Source organism: Sceloporus occidentalis, unplaced genomic scaffold (genome assembly GCF_023333645.1).
Source record: "Sceloporus occidentalis isolate IW3139 unplaced genomic scaffold, rSceOcc1.0.p SCAF_86, whole genome shotgun sequence".
In the NCBI taxonomy this organism is placed as follows: domain Eukaryota; kingdom Metazoa; phylum Chordata; class Lepidosauria; order Squamata; family Phrynosomatidae; genus Sceloporus; species Sceloporus occidentalis.
In genome coordinates, this window is record NW_028317066.1 from 3,314,455 (window position 1) to 3,332,167 (window position 17,713).

Genomic DNA, 17,713 nt, shown 5'->3' on the forward strand with positions numbered 1-17,713 from the left:
CATCACTCCTTACCCCCTCCTGTAGCCTTCCTCCTAACCTTGCTTCTGAATGTCAACTGTGTGTCCTTATCTCAGTAGTTTATGTTATGTCTTTTTACTGGTGCCAGCTTCCATCCAGGTCAAGATGCACTCCTTATTCCTTTGCTCTAGTTTCTCTAAACTCCAAGCCTTTATTTCAAAAACCATCTCTCTGGCTGACAAAGGTGACTCCATCTTTCTATAGTTTTTTATTTCAACAAGGAATATTTCCACCACAACCCCAAATGAGCATAATCCAGGGTGCAATATTCAAGTCATAAACCTATACATTTATAGATATTTGTTATATCAAGTGCAACATATTCAGCAGTTTGCATCTTTTTAAAAAATATTCAAGGAAAAATGAAGAAATTGTGATTTTAACAATAGATCCATTCAGAAACAATGCACACAAATGTACATGCCTCAATTTCTATGTGGCTTTAGCAAGAAGAGGGAGGAGGTAGATACCTCATGCTCCTGCTATGACTGACATAGACAAACACAGCAGTTAAGCTTAGAGAAATAGTCTCATCTGCAAAAATGAAATAATTATTTTGGCCAGTGTCTAAATGGGAAGGAGGCCATGATGATGGGAGGGCATGGATTACATCTGTAAAGTAATTCATGTCTCATCCAGCCCTAGAGCTAGAGCTTCTCCACCTGGGACATAAAGCAGGCCCTCCCCTCCTCCTCTGTGTGAAAGAGAAGTCAAATTCTCATCAGTCATGATGACATAGCATGAAAAATTTGCATTCCTGCATTTAAAAATCTGAGGAGTCCTGAATCCTGTTGGTTAACCCTAGAGAGCAGACCCACTGAAACCATAAGTGACTGGTGAGTTAACATATAGATAAATCCAAATGATTCAGTGATTCTACTCTGATCAGGACTAGGCACAAGATAGAGGCTAGGATTTATGTCTGCATGTGGCTTGAACAGGATATTCCCAAGACAAGATGGACAGGCAACAGTGTGGAAAATGGGCACTCTCCACTTGGGCAAAGACACTATCAGAATTGTGACTTCTCTGCGTGCAGAAGGCTGCCATGGGAATTGGGTGCTCCCTTTCCATCAGGTCAATCCTGGGAGAAGGGCTGGATCCCATGGAAGGGGCATAACCTGAGAAGAGAGAGCTCCTTTCCTGCCCTTCCTGATGAGGGGCCTCCCTGGGGAAGGGCCATTTGTAGACCCATTCCACCCAGAGCAACACTGGAGCATAGAGAGTTCTGCTGGTTTGGCCACTGGGAGAATGAGGAACCACCAGGCCAGACAGCCTGACCCAGCAAAACCGTCTATGCTCCAGTGTTGCTCCGAGTGGAATCACACTACAACTGGCCATTCAGTGACCCAGGTCCTACCATACAGTTGTGGAAGCCATCCCGCATGGCCACTCCATGCCTGGTGAGAGTGTTGGTGTGAGGTATTAGAGAAGCATCCAGCTGTGTTTCTGTAGTCAGAAGCAAAATGAAGAAATCTTCCTCTGAGGGCATTGTGGACCTCTGCAGGTTTCAGCAGATAATGCATTCATTTCACATCCAGCTATGAGGACATAGTCAGGACCCTTTCCAATTCCCCATCCCCTGATCCCCAGCTACTCTCATAAGGCATGGAGTAAGTGTTGTGTAGGGGAGCTGCAGTGAGTCTGTGCTAGGTCCAGGGGGTTTTGTTTGGTGCAGAGGGAGGAAGGGGATGCTCACCTCTACATCGGCCCAAAGGAGGCATATGTTACCTGCATATGTCATCAGCAGGATGCTGTTCTCTGTGTCTTTGACTGCTGCAGGGTTTCTTGCTAAACCAAGCCTTACCCTGGTCTCTTTTCTCAGGAACTTCATCGCGATCCCCTTGTACACAGCGTTGGGACGTTGTTTGCTGGAAGTGACCAAAGTGCAGGGCCACCAGGATCCCCCTGCCCACCTGATGGCCAACACAAAGGCCAAGCAGACGGAGCTGGGCTCCAACAGAAAGAGGCTGCTGAGGGTTAACAGCTCTTTGGTAAGTTGCCATCCTGACTGTTATTTTCATCTGTGTCTGGGCTGGATCATGAAAGCAAGCTGAGAAGATACTGTTCCAGTTTGGCAGAGAGAGTCCTGGTTAATCCTCTGTCTCCTCATTTTTTTCAGGGGCTTAGGGAATGTCCTATTTCACTCTCCTCCTCCCATTTCCTCCTTTCTCCTCAGGTCAGTTCAGTTGTTGCAAAGTGCATTCCAGGTTCAAAAGAGTCTACAGCCCATCAATGCAAAAGAGGGGAGAGGGGAGGAAAGAAGGGGGCAGCGTCTTGCCCTTGCCAGGAATCTGAGCTAAAAGCAAAATGCTGTACCCTTTCTCGCTTGTGTGATCTTTATCATTAACAACTTTGGCCATCTTGACCCACTTCTGGTGTTGCTTGTCCACATGTGTGTTGCTTTCCCCATCTGTGAAATGCTGGATGATATGGAAGAATATCTCTGGGCTTAAATTGAGGGTGGGCCCAGTGGCCCTCAAGCCCAGAGTACTCCCCAGAACTGTTTATTAAAAATGAAATTTGCCTCTGAAATTAGGTGAAATATGGCTAAATGAAAACTAATATACATGTTGGAATAGCCAGTATGTTAATCAATCAATAATATTCCAGAAATGGCCGAAATTATATTGTTTATCATATTGTATATTATATTGAAAGGATTCGAGACAAACTGGATCTCAAAGGCTGTAGCTTTTTGCTTTCTTGCAGAATTTAAAGTTTATTTCCTGGACTGAATTCTGAAGTGATGAAATAATATTTGCAATGCACCATGTGCTTTCCTCCTCTTTTGTTTAGTCACTCTCTGGATCAGGGCTATTTTCTATTGCAGGTGACCTTTGCAGATGTGGCTGTATATTTCACTGAGGAGGAATGGAAACTGTTAACGAAGAAACAGAGACTGATGTACAGTTATGTGATGATGGAGAATTATGGAAATGTAGCCTCTGTGGGTAAGGAACCTGAATCCATTTCACTTCCTTTGAAGACTGAGGGCCCTTTCATAATTCACTGTCAGAGTGCTATGATTCCACTTTAGAATTATAAAATCAAAGAGTTGTAATAGACCACAAGGACCATCCGGTTCAATATTCTGCCATGCAGGAATAGACATTCAAAGCACCCCCAAGAGATGGCCATCCAGCCTCTGTTTAAAGACCTCCAAAGAAAGAGACTCCACCAAACTCTGAGGGAGTATATTCCACTTTTGAAGAGCTCTTACTATCAGGAAGTTCCTCCTAAGGTTTAAGTGGAATCTCTTGTCCCTGTGGCTTGCATCCATTGTTCCATGTCCATTAATTTGAAATTAATAATAATAATAACAACCATAATGTGATGCCACCATGCTCTGATGGAGTATATTCCACTGTTGAATAGCTCTTATTGTCAGGAAGTTCCTCCTAATATTTTGGTGGAACCTTTTTTCCTGTGGCTTGTGTGATTGAGTTTGGATTTATATAAATTTTGGGTACCAAGCGATCAAAAATCATGACCCCTGACTGACCCCATCACAGCCGCCATTATCCCAAAAGCGAGCTGACCACGTAGCCAGACAAGCCTAGCAGGCCATGGCTAAAGCAGAAAGGTAGATTTAAACCTTTAAAACCAGTTCTGGGAGTTGCCATTGTCGCAGGCAACCTGAATGAGGACAAAGGAAGTTTGCCTCACCTATTGATGGGATTAAGTACCCAGCCATCTACATAGTAGTCTTCTCCCAAAGAAGTGGCAGACCCTTTTGTGTATCCATTGTTTAACTTTAGTCTTAGTCAATAGATAGCCATGAAGACCTTTGTTCCGCAGGTAGCTATAGCCTGAGGATAGGTTTCGCAGTATAAATAAGACCCAGATTCCAGCCCTCCTTTGGGCTTTGTGAGCTACAGTTCCAAACCTCAACTCTGTCGAGCAATCGCTCCGGAGCTCTCTTGGGCACTGTGCCCTGCTGAAATCACTTGGGCAAGCCAAAGCCCACTGTCTCTTTCGGGCCTCTTGTTAGCTTAGCCCGCTGGAACTTAGCTCCTAGCCATCGCGGTTGCCGCTTGCTTTCTGTTCCCCGCTGCCGTGTTCACTTACCAACATCCCTCACATCTGTCACTTGGAGAAGACTCCTAAGGTAAATATTTCAACGGTGCCTCTATCCTTTCTCCTTTACCCCCAACTCTTCCCCTCCCTTGCTTTAGCATTGAATGTGCGTGTGCGTGTGTCATCCCTTTTTGGTTGTGTGGCTTTAATAAATGTTTATATTTTATTTGCAACTCATTGACATTGCAGTCTCTGTTTCTTGGGGTTGGACTATATGACCTCTGGTATACACATAGGGACCCAATCTGCTGCGTGTGTTGTTAGGACACGCCTCTTGTAAAGTTGAGCTAATTAAATTCCTCTGATTCGATCCTTCCTAACACTTGCATCCATTGTTCTGTGTCCTTTGCTTTAGAGCAGCAGAAAGCAAGCTTGCTGCATACTCAGTATCTCTTCAAATACTTGAACAGGGCTGTCATATCCACTCTTAACCTTCTCTTCTCCAAGCTAAACATACCCAGCTCCCTAAGTCATTCCTCAGAGAGCATGGTTTCCAGACCATTCACCATTTTGGTTTCCTTCCTCTGGACATGCTCCAGTTTCTCAACATCTGTTTGAACTGTGGTGCCCAGAACTGGACACAGGATTATTGCAAATGAGCCCTGACCAAAACAGAATAGAGTGGAACTATTACTTCCCTTGATCTTGACACTATACTCCTATTGATACAGCCTAGGATCACATTGGCCTTTTTAGCTGCTGCATCACACTGTTGACACATGTTCAACTTGTGCTCTACTACCATTCCTAGTTCCCTTTCACACATAATTTAATTGTCATAACAACTTCCTGTGGAATCTTGGAATTTCTAGTTTTAGTGAGGCACTATTGTTCTCCACTTTGTAAGGATTCTCAGTATCCAATCCTAAACTGACAATTCTGGAATGTTGTGGGAAGGAGCCATGGAGATTAATGCTTTTTGCCCCTAAATGGTCATCAGCCCATTCCTGAGCAAGTTTCCTGGCTTTTGTGGCCCCTCTTCCAGCCTTTTGGGGCTCTGGAGAGGCTTCATGGGAAAAAGGCCTCCCTTGGCCCTGCAATGGATCAGAGAGGGCCCAACAGTGGCAAAATGGCCTCCACAAAGGGATGCTGTGTGATATTGAGGGGCAAAACATTATTCCATATTTTTAGGGAACACAATTTGGGGTTTTCCCTGAGATCCCCTGGGGTCCAATGTGACCACCCCACTTCCGAACAGTAGTCCATCTCTGTCTTAGAGATGCCTTAAGGTTGTTTTAAGGCTCATCCCTCACACTTGACCCTCACTAACATCAGAAACCAGGTCCCAGACTCCTTGTTCTGCCTTTCCTAATGCATTAGTTGTATATTGATTGTCTTGCCTTTCTCAAGAAATGAGCCTCAAAGTGTCCCTTTTGTGCATCACACTCTGTGGATGTGTGTCTGTGATAGAGAGATGGAGGCAATGTGAAAAACAGAAAGGCAGGGAAGAGATGCTGAAGATGAAATGGTAAAGCAGTGCAGATGGGCAATAGGGAAGGTTGGAGAGTGAAAGGAGAAAAGGAAGGGGATCAGGCCTCTGGGATCCAGGAGGGGAAGGCAGGAGCAAAGCCAGGATCGCCTAGCTTGAAAAACACACAAAGCATCACAAGAAGTAATTTGTATTGTAGCAATAAGGGTAAACATCAATCCATAAAATGAAATCCTAAACCTGGCAGGTAAAAATTGTCCCAAATAACTTTGAGAAATATAGACTTAAAATAGTGGCTTGGAACAGATGTAGAAACACCCATGAAATATCTTGAAATAATTATGACCAAGAGTCAGGTTATTACATTTTTATACAACTTCCATTTTGGAATTAATAGGATTGTATACGGTGTTTGCTGCACTATATCCATTTGACTGTTCTGTTTTATATGAATCATTTTAGAAGTTTGACGTTAATGAGTGGGTTGCCACTATAAACACTATAAACACGCCATGTGCAGCTTGTATTCTGCTTGAAATGTTATATAACTCAGCTTGGGAGATACTCGATTAGGATACAACTTTCTAAGCAACCGTGCCAATTTCATGGGTGTTTCTACATCTGTTCCAAAAAAAAATCTGCTACAAATAATTGCAGATGCACAATATCTGGCAACTTTAACAGTTACCTGCTCCTAATACAGTGGTACCTCGGGATACGAAATACCCAGGTTACGAAATTTTCAGGATACGAAAAAAACCCATAGGAAATTATTGTTCCGGGTTGCGAAAGTTTTTTCGGGTTACGAAAAAACTTTTGGTGCTTTTCTGCGCGATTTCACACGGAATCGCGGCTTTTCCCCATTAGCGCCTATGGGAATTCGGCTTGCGAAAGCCTTTCGGGTTACGAAATTGACAGCGGAACGAATTAATTTCGTAACCCGAGGCACCACTGTAATACAATTATTTGCAAGCTCTCCTCTCCGACTTCCATCAACTTCACCATCCCTTGTACACACAACTCTAATCCACACCAATCCACATGCGAGCTGTATACTGTATTGGTTGTGAGTCATCTCCTGGTGCCACACAGCATGAAGGGACCTCTGCAGTTAGCTTCCATCATGCCTTGGTCTCTGACTCAGGACTTTATGGCAGTCTCACAGGATATGATGCCACTTGCCAATCAAACTATTTCTCCATATGTTTAATAGAATATTTTTGCAACATTCCTTTTTCTCACTATCTTCTTCCAGTGATTCCCTTAAGTCCCCCTCCAATCTCTTCTTTGTTAACTCCTATAAATAAGGATACAATTGTTCCATGGATTTAGGGGCATAAGTAGTACAGTCATCCTTGGGTTACTAACAGAAACTCTCTTAATTTAATCTCTAATAAGGAGGGGTTAATGAGGGCTAAATCATGGGTAACACCCTCCTCCCTTAACGCTGATTTTCAGTCTTATCTGTCACTGTGCTTCTTTACAGAAAAATATTTGGGTCATGAGAGAATCCACACAGGAAAGAAGTCACATAAATGCCAGCATTGTGGGAGACATTTTGCTTACAAGTCAATCCTTGTCATGCATCGAAGGGTCCATACAGGAGAGAAGCCATACAAATGCCAGCATTGTGGGAAATGTTTTTCTCAGAAGTCAGACCTAGTGAAACATCAGAGAGTCCACACAGGAGAGAAGCCACACAAATGCCAGCATTGTGGGAAATGTTTTTATATGAAGTCAGTCCTAGTGAGACATCAGAGAGTCCACACTGGAGAGAAGCCATACAAATGCCAGGATTGTGGCAAATGTTTTTCTCAGAAGTCAATCCTCGTGACACATCAGAGAGTCCACACAAGAGAGAAGCCATACAAATGCCAGCATTGTGAGAAATGTTTTACTTCAAAGTCACACCAAGTGAGACATCAAAGAATCCACACAGGAGAGAAGCCATACAAATGCCAGCATTGTGGGAAATGTTTTTCTATGAAGTCAGTCCTAGTGACACATCAGAGAGTCCACACAGGAGAGAAGCCATACAAATGCCAGCATTGTGGGAAATGTTTTTCTATGAAGTCACACCTAGTGAGACATCAAAGAGTCCACACTGGAGAGAAGCCATACAAATGCCAGCATTGTGGCAAATGTTTTTCTCAGAAGTCAGTCCTAGTGACACATCAGAGAGTCCACACAGGAGAGAGGCCATACAAATGCCAGCATTGTGAGAAATGTTTTACTTCGAAGTCAGTCCTAGTGACACATCAGAGAGTCCACACAAGAGAGAAGCCATACAAATGCCAGCATTGTGAGAAATGTTTTACTTCAAAGTCACACCAAGTGAGACATCAAAGAATCCACACTGGAGAGAAGCCATAAAAATGCCAGCAGTGAACTAACATTATTTTTGTCAATAAGGAATACAAAAAATATATTTGCAATCCTGCTGTGCTAAGAAAAGGCCTTTCTGATTTTGTTTTTCTGTCCATATGTCTGTTTATGTTTTAAAATTGTATTTTGTTAGATTTAGGTTTTAATTGCTAATAGGATAGATAATTGTTTCGGGTTGTAACTTTGGCTGGGGATTGTGGTTCGTGGTATAAGTTAGCTAAATGGGGGGCTGGGATTTGTTGCAGTTGGTTAGAATAGTTTTGGGAATGATAGCGTTTGGAATTTGTGGGATGTTGGCTGAAGAAAGTGGAGGCTGATATTAACAGGAAGGTGGCTAGTTTCTGGGAATGGCAAAGGGGGGCTTGTTACCTGTGGGAATTGAAGGTGGGGGCTAGGTTTTAAGAGGGTGGAGTTTTAGGTTTGGGGGTTTTAATGTATTGTTTGGATTGGAGTGGGCAGTTCTGACGTAAAGGCTGAATTTCTGACTATGTGTTCTCAATAAAATTCTTTGTTGTTTCAACAGACTGGACTCATTGGTGTACAGAAGTTCTGCATTTGCCCAAAATTTACCCTTTCTTCTCTCCTCAGCCATCATCTCCATTCCCAGCTATAAGAACAGCAGAGGCAAACACACATACATTTATATATATATGTATATATTTGTGTTTGTGTGTGTGTGTATTATATCTACATACATACAGTATAGATAGACTTTATTTCCAATGCAGAGCCTTTCTTTCTTGCCTTTCCTGGCCTCCATTGTGGCCTCTTCGAAGTGTCCTCAAAATAAGGAAGGAAGGGGAGGTCGCTGAACCCCCGCCACACTCCTTCCCTTCCCTCAAAGGCCGCCAGTGGAATAAACAGCAGGAGCAGTAAAGCCCTGGTGATCCCTGCGCATGATCAGAAGGGGTCTTTGGATGTATGTGCGCATGCACAGTCTCAGCCCTAAAGCCATTGCTGCCCTCTCACTCTGTTCTGAGGGAAGGAAGGATGGAAATGGGGGGAAACCGTTGTTCGTTCAGAGGAATGGCTGGAATGTCTTCTGGGGGGGGGGCTTGGGGATTATAAGAAGAAGGAATCCCCTCTTCTCCCCCCAACCAAAACGCAGGGGGCCTGCCAGGTCTCCTCTCCCTCTTTCCTTCCCTGCCCCCTCCTCGGGGGATTCCTTGGGGCCCTGGTACTTATCATGAGAAGAGAGGACAGGGGGGACCATTAGAGAGAGGCATGACCATGGAGGGGGGTCCAAAGATAAAAAGGGCTTTGAGGAGCCCCCTCCATCCTGGAAAGTGGAGCAGAGGAGAGTCCCTCCCTTCTGATGCCTCATTTGGAGAAGATTTTTGTGCCAAATAAAGAGCACCACACAGCATAGGCTTCAATAGCATTGGAAACAATATTATTTGGGGGGGGGGGTTCTCTGGGGTCTTGGGGGGAGGAGGGGGGAATCTGGGACCTGACTCAGGCACTCCCCCCCCCAGAACCCATTATTAGAGCCTTCCACAGCTCACTGTGATGCTTTAAATGACCATTTTGCAAATAAAATCTCTCAGATAAGAGCCAACTTGGATGCTGACATTATTGCTGATGCTATAGGTGAGGTGTCCAGTGACTCTGTGAATGGGATCATCCTGGATGAATTTAAATCTGTGAGTACTGAAGACATGGACAAGCTCCTTGGAAGTGTGAAGAAGACAACTTGCCCTCTCAACCCTTGCCCTTCATGGCTAGTCATCCAAGGAGGAGATGCACTTAGGACTCACCTGAGATATATCATAGATGCATCTCTGAGGGAGGGCTATTTTCCATCTTCCATAAATGAAGCGGTGGTACAGCCGCTTCTGAAAAAGCCCTCCCTAAATCCCTTGGACATGAACAAATACAGACCGGTCTCCCATCTTCCATTTCTAAACAAGGTGATTGAGAAAGCTGTTGCTCTTCAACTCCACGTGGTCTTGGATGAAACAGATTATCTAGACCCATTTCAAATTGGCTTCAGGATGGGATACGGAGTCGAGACTGTTATGGTCGCCTTAGTAGATTATCTCCACTTGAGTATGGACAGGGGAAGTGCAACCCTGGTGGTGCTTTTGGATCTCTCAGGGTCCTTCGATACCATCAACCATGGCATCTTTCTTGAACGTCTGAAGGAATTGGGGACGAGGAGGCAATGCATTGCAGTGGTTCTGGTCCTATCTCTTGGGCAAATTCTAGATGGAGATTCTTGGGGATAGTTGGTCCTCTAAGAGGGAGCTTAAATCTGATGTTCCTTAGGACACCATCCTCTCCCCAATGCTGTTTAACATAAACATGAAGCTGCTGGGAGAGATCATCTGGAGACATGGCATTGGATGTTATCAGTATGCTGAGGAATCCCAGATATATCTCTCCATGTCCCGGACTTCAGCGTCAACTAAGAAAGGCATCTCCCCTCTGAATGAATGTCTTGAAGAATTAATGGGCTGGATGAGAAAAAAACGGAATGAAGCTGAATCCAGATAAGACAGAGCTGCGTAATGTTGGAGATCCTAATCCAGGTATGGAGGTTTGACACGTGTGATCCACTTGTATAAGGGGTCACACTTTCCTAAAAGGACTATGTTAGTAGTTTGGGGGATGCTCCTGGATCCATCACTCCAGATGTCAGCTCAGATACATGTGACGGCGAGGAGTGCCTATTATCTCCTTCAGTTGATATGCTAACTGCACCCAGTCCTGGAAGCTGAAGACCTAAACACTATACAGTGGTGCCTCGGGTTACGAAATTAATTCGTTCCGCTGTCAATTTCGTAACCCGAAAGGCTTTCGCAAGCCGAATTCCCATAGGCGCTAATGGGGAAAAGCCGCGATTCCGTGTGAAATCGTGCCGAAAAGCACCAAAAGTTTTTTCGTAACCCGAAAAAACTTTCGTAACCCGGAACAATGTTTTCCAATGGGATTTTTTCGTATCCCGAAAATTTCGTAACCTGGGTATTTCGTATCCCGAGGTACCACTGTAGTTCTGATCTTAATTTTATTTCATTATACACTGGTGCCTCGGGATACGAAATGATTGGGTTACGAAATTTCCGGGATACGAAAAAGTTGGATTGGCAAAAACTGTTGCGGGTTACGAAATATTTTTCGGGTTACGAAATTCATTTCGGCGCGAAATTCAGTGCTAACGGAAAGCCTTCTCTTAGCTAAGGGGGCTGGGTTAGGGGTTAGCTTTGGCGCGAATTTTGAATTTCGTTAGCAGTATTGATTGGCTTGAGAAATCAAGCTGATCATCTGGATTGGCTAACGAAATTGGGGGGGGGGGGTGGCCTGGCTTCAGAAACAAAAGCCGGCTTCCATTGATCTGCCCCCTTTGTCTGGCCTTGTGGACTGGTGAGGAAGAGTTGCTTCTGAACTCTAACTCGTGGTTCCAGTGGAGGTTTGGACTTTTTCTGGCTTTCTGCCTTTGGACTTGTTCTGGCTTTGTACTGTACGTGTACAGTGCCAGGTGTACACTTCGGATCAAGACCTGCCATCAGGAATTTCTGTACGTACAGGTAGGTGTATGGATTTCTACCTTCTTCTTGTGGGGTGAGACAGTGTGACCATGCTTTTGCTGTGGGGTGGTGGGGTGGTTTGGTCATGGCTGTGATGATTTGAGAGTGTGGGATGTGAGTTTTGCATGTTTGGCCTTGATTTGATGTGGGCCAGAGAGTGTGACCATGGGGTTGCATTTTTAGATTTGGGGTTTCTGGCCTTTGAGTTTGGGTTCTGGGGTGGTTTGGTCATGGCTGTGATGATTTGAGAGTGTGGGATGTGAGTTTTGCATGTTTGGCCTTGATTTGATGTGGGCCAGAGAGTGTGACCATGGGGTTGCATTTTTAGATTTGGGGTTTCTGGCCTTTGAGTTTGGGTTCTGGGGTGGTTTGGTCATGGCTGTGATGATTTGAGAGTGTGGGATGTGAGTTTTGCATGTTTGGCCTTGATTTGATGTGGGCCAGAGAGTGTGACCATGGGGTTGCATTTTTAGATTTGGGGTTTCTGGCCTTTGAGTTTGGGTTCTGGGGTGGTTTGGTCATGGCTGTGATGATTTGAGAGTGTGGGCATCGATTTTTGCAAGTTTGGCCTTGGTCCCATGTAGGCCAGAGAGTGTGACCATGGGGGTGGGGGTGGTTTCCAATTGTGGCTTTTGCTCAGTGTCTGTGCCTTTTGTCCTTTTTAGGCTTGAGCTATGGCTCCCAAGAAAGCCACAGATAAAAGCAGCGGTGACAAAAAGAAGAGGGCTCCCTTGTCCTTGGAGGACAAGAGGGAAATCATCGCCAAGCATGAGAGGGGCGTGCGCTTGGTGGACATTGCCAAGGAGTATGGAAGAAACCCTTCGACAATTGGCACTGTCCTCAAGCAGAAGGAGGCCATCAGAGCCGTTGTGGCTCCTGCGAAAGGCGTGACTACGATTGCCAAGCAGAGGACACCAAAGCACGAGGAGATGGAGCGCCTGCTGCTCCTCTGGATTAAAGAAAAGGAGCGAGCCGGGGACACTGTGACCACCTCGGTCATCTGTGAGAAGGCCACCACCATTTTTGAAGACCTGGCCAGCAAGGAGGCAGGCGAAGGAACTTCTTCCCAGGAGGAGCCAGCCACCCCGGAATTCAAAGCCTCACGTGGCTGGTTTGAAAGGTTCAAAAGGAGGACCGGGATCCACTCTGTCGTCCGTCACGGCGAGGCGTCCAGCGCAGACCACCAGGCTGCCGAAGCATTTGTCATCAAGTTCAAGGCCATGATGGAGGAGGAAGGCTACGTCCCGCAGCAAGTGTTCAATTGCGACGAGACGGGCCTCTTCTGGAAGAAGATGCCTCGCCGCACCTACATCACCCAGGAGGAGAGGAGATTGCCAGGCCACAAGCCTATGAAGGACCGCTTCACACTTGCGTTGTGTGCGAATGCCAGCGGGGACTGTAAGATCAAGCCCCTGTTGCTGTACCACTCTGAAAATCCAAGGGCCTTCAAGGCACACAACATTCAGAAGGACAGGTTGCCAGTGATGTGGCGTTCCAATGGCCGCGCATGGGTCACACGCCTCCTTTTCATGGAATGGATCAACAGTGTCTTCGCCCCGACTGTGAAGCGGTACCTGGAGGAAGAGGATTTGCCCTTGAAGTGCCTCCTCCTCTTGGACAATGCTCCTGCGCACCCGCCTGGCCTGGAAATGGACATCCTTGCTGAGTTCTCCTTCATCAAGGTCCAGTTTCTGCCGCCCAACACGACCTCCCTCTTGCAACCCATGGACCAGCAGGTGATTGCCAACTTCAAGAAGATCTACACCAAGCACCTGTTCAAGCGGTGTTTTGATGTAACGGAGAGCACACAGCTGACCCTGCGAGAGTTCTGGAAGCAGCATTTTGATATCGTCGTGTGCTTGAAGATGGTGGACTTGGCCTGGCAGGAGATCACCAGGCGCAACCTGATTGCTGCGTGGAGGAAGCTGTGGCCTGATGCTTCTTCCTTGGAAGGGTCACAGACCGAGGGTGCTGAGCCAGGTGAAGAAGAAGAGGTGACTGAGATTGTCTCCATCGCAAGGTCCCTGGGACTCGACGTGGACAACGAGGACGTGGAGGAACTCATCGAGGAGCACAGCGAGGACCTGACAACAGAGGACCTGAAGGCCTTGGCGGCCATGCAACACTCGGCCGTGGATGAAGACGTGCTCCATTTTGACAGGGGCCAGGAGGAGGAGGCTGCGGGGGCATCTTTGCCAACGGCAGAAATTAAAGACATTTTGCGGCAATTCCACAATGTGTCTTCTTATGTTGAGAAGCATCACCCTGAGAAGGTGCTCACCAGCCATGCCATTGCACATTATAATAATGTCTGCCTTAGCCATTTTAGGAACTTGCTTAAGGCCCGGCAAAAGCAGACATCCTTGGACCAGTTCTTCACAAAAGAGGGAGAACCGTCATCCAAGAAGGGCAAAGGTGCTCGGGACCCTTAAAAAAAACACCAAATTTTAAAAAAAAATTGTTGTTAAAATGGTTAACTTTGTTAAATTGGTTGAATTGGTTAAATTGTTTGAATTGGTTAAATTGGTTGAATTGGTTGTCTGGGTTTAAATTTGGGTGTTTTGGCTGCCCCCCCCCCTCCTCCTCCTCCTGCCTCACTCTGAGATGCCAGGACCAGCAAAGGTAAGAAAAAAACTTTTTTTCTTTATCCTTTAGAATGGACCTGCCAGTCATTGTTAAGCTCTTTAGTGCGTCAGGCAACTTTGTATTACATTGTATTGTAGGGTACTTAGCTTAATAGGCCTCTATTGTGACTTTGTTTTGACTTGCAGGTTCAGTCTGAGGTCATAGAACGCATTAGTTATTTTCAATGGAAAAAGTGTTTCGGGTTACGAAATTTTCGGCTTACGAAAGGAATGGCGGAACGAATTAATTTCGGAACCCGAGGCACCAGTGTATTTATCAATTATTTCTATTAACTGATTTTCTGAATATATCTGCTCACCTTTTTCCTCAAATAATTTTTCAAAATATGTAGTGAAAGTATTTTTAATTTTCCCTTGTTCCGTTATGATTGTGTTATTTTGTTTAATTTTAGTTATCATTTTCTTTTCTCTCTCATTCTTTAATCTATTAGCCATCCGTCAGCTTATTTTATTAGCATTCTCAAATTGATTTTGCTTTGATCTTCTTAAATTTATAGCTATTTCCTCTGTCATTTTTTTCTCTAATTGTTCTTTCAATAGTTTTATTTCATTCATTATTTTTATCCACTTTTGTTTGTTGTAGTTTTTGTTCTCTGATTTTAAATTCATTCCTAATTTTTTCCTCTTTCTGCTTTTCTCATTTTTTATTTCCATTGTTCTTTGTATAAATAGTCCCCTTACAAATGCCTTACTAGTATCCCATACAACCTTCATTTTTACCTCCTTTCCACTGTTTCCTTTAAAAACCATCTTTAACTCTCTCTTTACCTTATTTACAAATTCTTCGTCATCCTCTTTCATTCTCCATCCTATATTTTTGTCCCAATTTATATTTAATTCCAGCTCTATCATATTATGATCCTACATCTTCCTTGGCCAAATTTCCATTTATTTTTTTTCACTTTAGTAACCAGTTGCTTCGTCACGAAAAACATATCCAACCTTGAGAAGGATTTATGTGCATCTGAATAGAAGGTATACCCTCCTTTGTTCCCATTACAATGTGACCAAACATCTAACAAATTAAATTCCTCTTTTAAAACAAAAACCCTCTTGGTAATTTTCCTTGTGTTTTCTTAATTACTTTTTTCTGGGATTTCCTGTCCCAAATTGGATTTAGAACTCCATTGAAATCTCCTGTCAAGATTAATTTGTCATTATCAACTTCTCTCTTAACCTCCGCCAAATTTCTATAAAAGGTTTCCTTCTTCTCTAATGGCCCATAAACATTAATCAGTACAGATTTAACATTATCTATCAAAATCTCCACACACAAGAATCTACCGTCTTTATCTTTCTTCTTTATATATCCATCTTTTATTTTTGTTTCCTGTAAACACAATAAATCAAAATTATTCTTCCCTAGATACTGCATTACATGCCTTCTCTTTCTCTCTTGGCTTATTCCTTTTACATTCCACAAAACTATTTTAAGCCCCATTTTCCTTTTAGAGAGGTTCTTATGTCTTTTATGTAGACTTTCCTATCTCTCCTGAGTAACCCTCTTCTGAGCTTTTGTTTCCCAAATTGTCAGTATTTACCTCCTTAATCCCTAGATTATCTCTCCTTCCTTGCCCTTTTCTCTGGGTCTTTTCTTCTCTTTGTCTATTTACACTTTCTCCTTCCTTCTTGTCCCTTTCTTTATTTCTTTCTTCTTGCTCTCTGTTATCTCTGCTTAATCTCTCATAAAAGGCTTTTGCTTGTTCTATTGTACTTATCCTATATCTCCTCTGATGGTAATGAAAGATCACTCCTTCTATCATATCCCATCTGTACAGTATCTCATTCTTACTGCAAAAGAATATTGTTAGGAATTTATATTCCTGTCTCTTTCTAATTATTTGCAATGGTAAATCCTTATAAATTTCCACTATTCTATCTTCCACAATCAATTTTTTCTCATAATTTCGTTGCAATATTTGCTCTCTCATCCTTGATCTTGTAAAACATACCGTAATGTCTCTGTCCAATTTCCTTTCCTTTGCTATCTTTGAGCTAAGTCTAAATATCTTATCAATCTGTGCCTCCATCAAATCCTCCTCAATATCCACATATTTTGCCAGCATAGGTATAATTTTGTCATATATTTGTCTTGTTCTTTACTTTCCCTAATTTTAATTGCCCTTTCCCTATATCTGACCTGCTGCAGAAGATTACTCTGTTGTTCCCTTAATTGAGCCTTTTCCAATTCTTCTGTTTTTTTTCCAGACTTTCCGTTCTTTCTAATACTTCCTCCACCTCCACTTTCACTCCTGATATCTCTTTAGCTAAGTTGTCTATTTCCCCCCCTAATCCATCTAGAGGAAAGGAGATTAAATGATGGTCAGAAAGTGGAAAGTCAGGTGCCAGGTAGTCAGAAATGGCGCAGTTTGCAGCAAGAACCAGGTCAAGACAGTGACCAAGAGAATGAGTTGAAGAGTTGGAGTGTGGTTGGAGGCCAAAAGAAGCCAGGAGAGAGTTAAAGCGAGATGTTGTCGGGTTATTGGAATCATCAATGTGGATATTAAAGTCACCTAGGATCAAAGTGGGGACTGAATCTGAAAGAAAGAATGTCAGCCATGATTCAAAGTCTGAGAGGAACTGGGTGGCAGAACCAGGAGGGCGATAGATAACTGCAACACGGAGCTGTAGAGGAGAAAAGAGTCTAATAGGATGAAACTCAAACGAAGAGGAATGATAGCTGGTGGGGAAGATAGAACTTGAAACTGGCAGGAGTTAGATAGCAAGATACCAACCCCTCCTCCTCGACCCTCAGGGCGGCTGGAGTGGGTGAAGGAGAGACCACCAAAAGAAAGGGCAGCGGAGGTTGTAGTATCATGGGCTGGGAGTCAGGTTTCTGTGAGAGCGAGGAGGTTAAAGGATTTAGAGAGAAAAAGGTCATGAATTGCTGTTGCTTTAGGGGCAGCAGAGCGGCAGTTCCAGAGGGAACAGAGGAAGGGAAGCAGGGAGACAGGGAGAGGCCGAATGGGGATCAGGTTAGGAGAAATGTGGGGAGCCATGGGAAAGATAGGATTCACTGCCCAGTGATTGACGGGGAAAGGTGTGACACAACAGCAAGGATGACCCTAGCAAAAACAGCAAGGATGACCCTAGCAAAAACAGCAAGGATGACCCTAGCAAAAACAGCAAGGATGACCCTAGCAAAAGAATGGAGACAAAGGAAAGTTCTTGAGGTAGAGGAAGGCTGTTAGGACTATTTGATGCATTGGAAGCAGATAAACTCACAAGGATCTTACAGAAACAAAACAAAACTAAAATGTATAGATTGATAGAAGACTGGGATAAAGTGCTGGACTATATCAAAAAAGAAAGGAAGACTGAAGGGCATAAAACGGATAAAGAGAAAACAAAGACGCAGCAAAGAACATACACTTTGGAAGTCTTTTAGTTTGTTTGTTGTGGAATCTGAGGTTGGATGTATGGTGAGTTTGGATGTCATTTAGTATGTTTTACAAGTTTTGTCGCTTGTGAATATTTGTATTTGTCAAGTCTTTTAATTGTATCTGTGTTATTATTGTTGGTCCCATAGGTTTTTTTCCCCTTTTACCAATAAAGTTTATAAAAGTACAGAATCCTGAAATCTAGAAAGCATATCCAGGAGAAGGTTTTTTTGGCCACACTGCAAACA

The 17,713-nt window shown here is 43.9% G+C and overlaps 1 protein-coding gene across 1 annotated transcript; it reads left to right on the forward strand.

Annotated features, from left to right (window-relative positions):
• The first annotated feature begins 2,857 nt into the window (after positions 1 to 2,857).
• LOC149285022 (uncharacterized) lies at positions 2,858 to 8,251 on the forward strand. The gene is made up of 2 exons (XM_089495943.1): positions 2,858 to 2,973; positions 7,015 to 8,251. The coding sequence occupies exons 1-2, from the start codon at positions 2,925 to 2,927 to the stop codon at positions 7,899 to 7,901; spliced, it is 936 nt and encodes a 311-aa protein (XP_089352069.1). The 5' UTR covers positions 2,858 to 2,924; the 3' UTR covers positions 7,902 to 8,251.
• Positions 8,252 to 17,713: the final 9,462 nt, after the last annotated feature.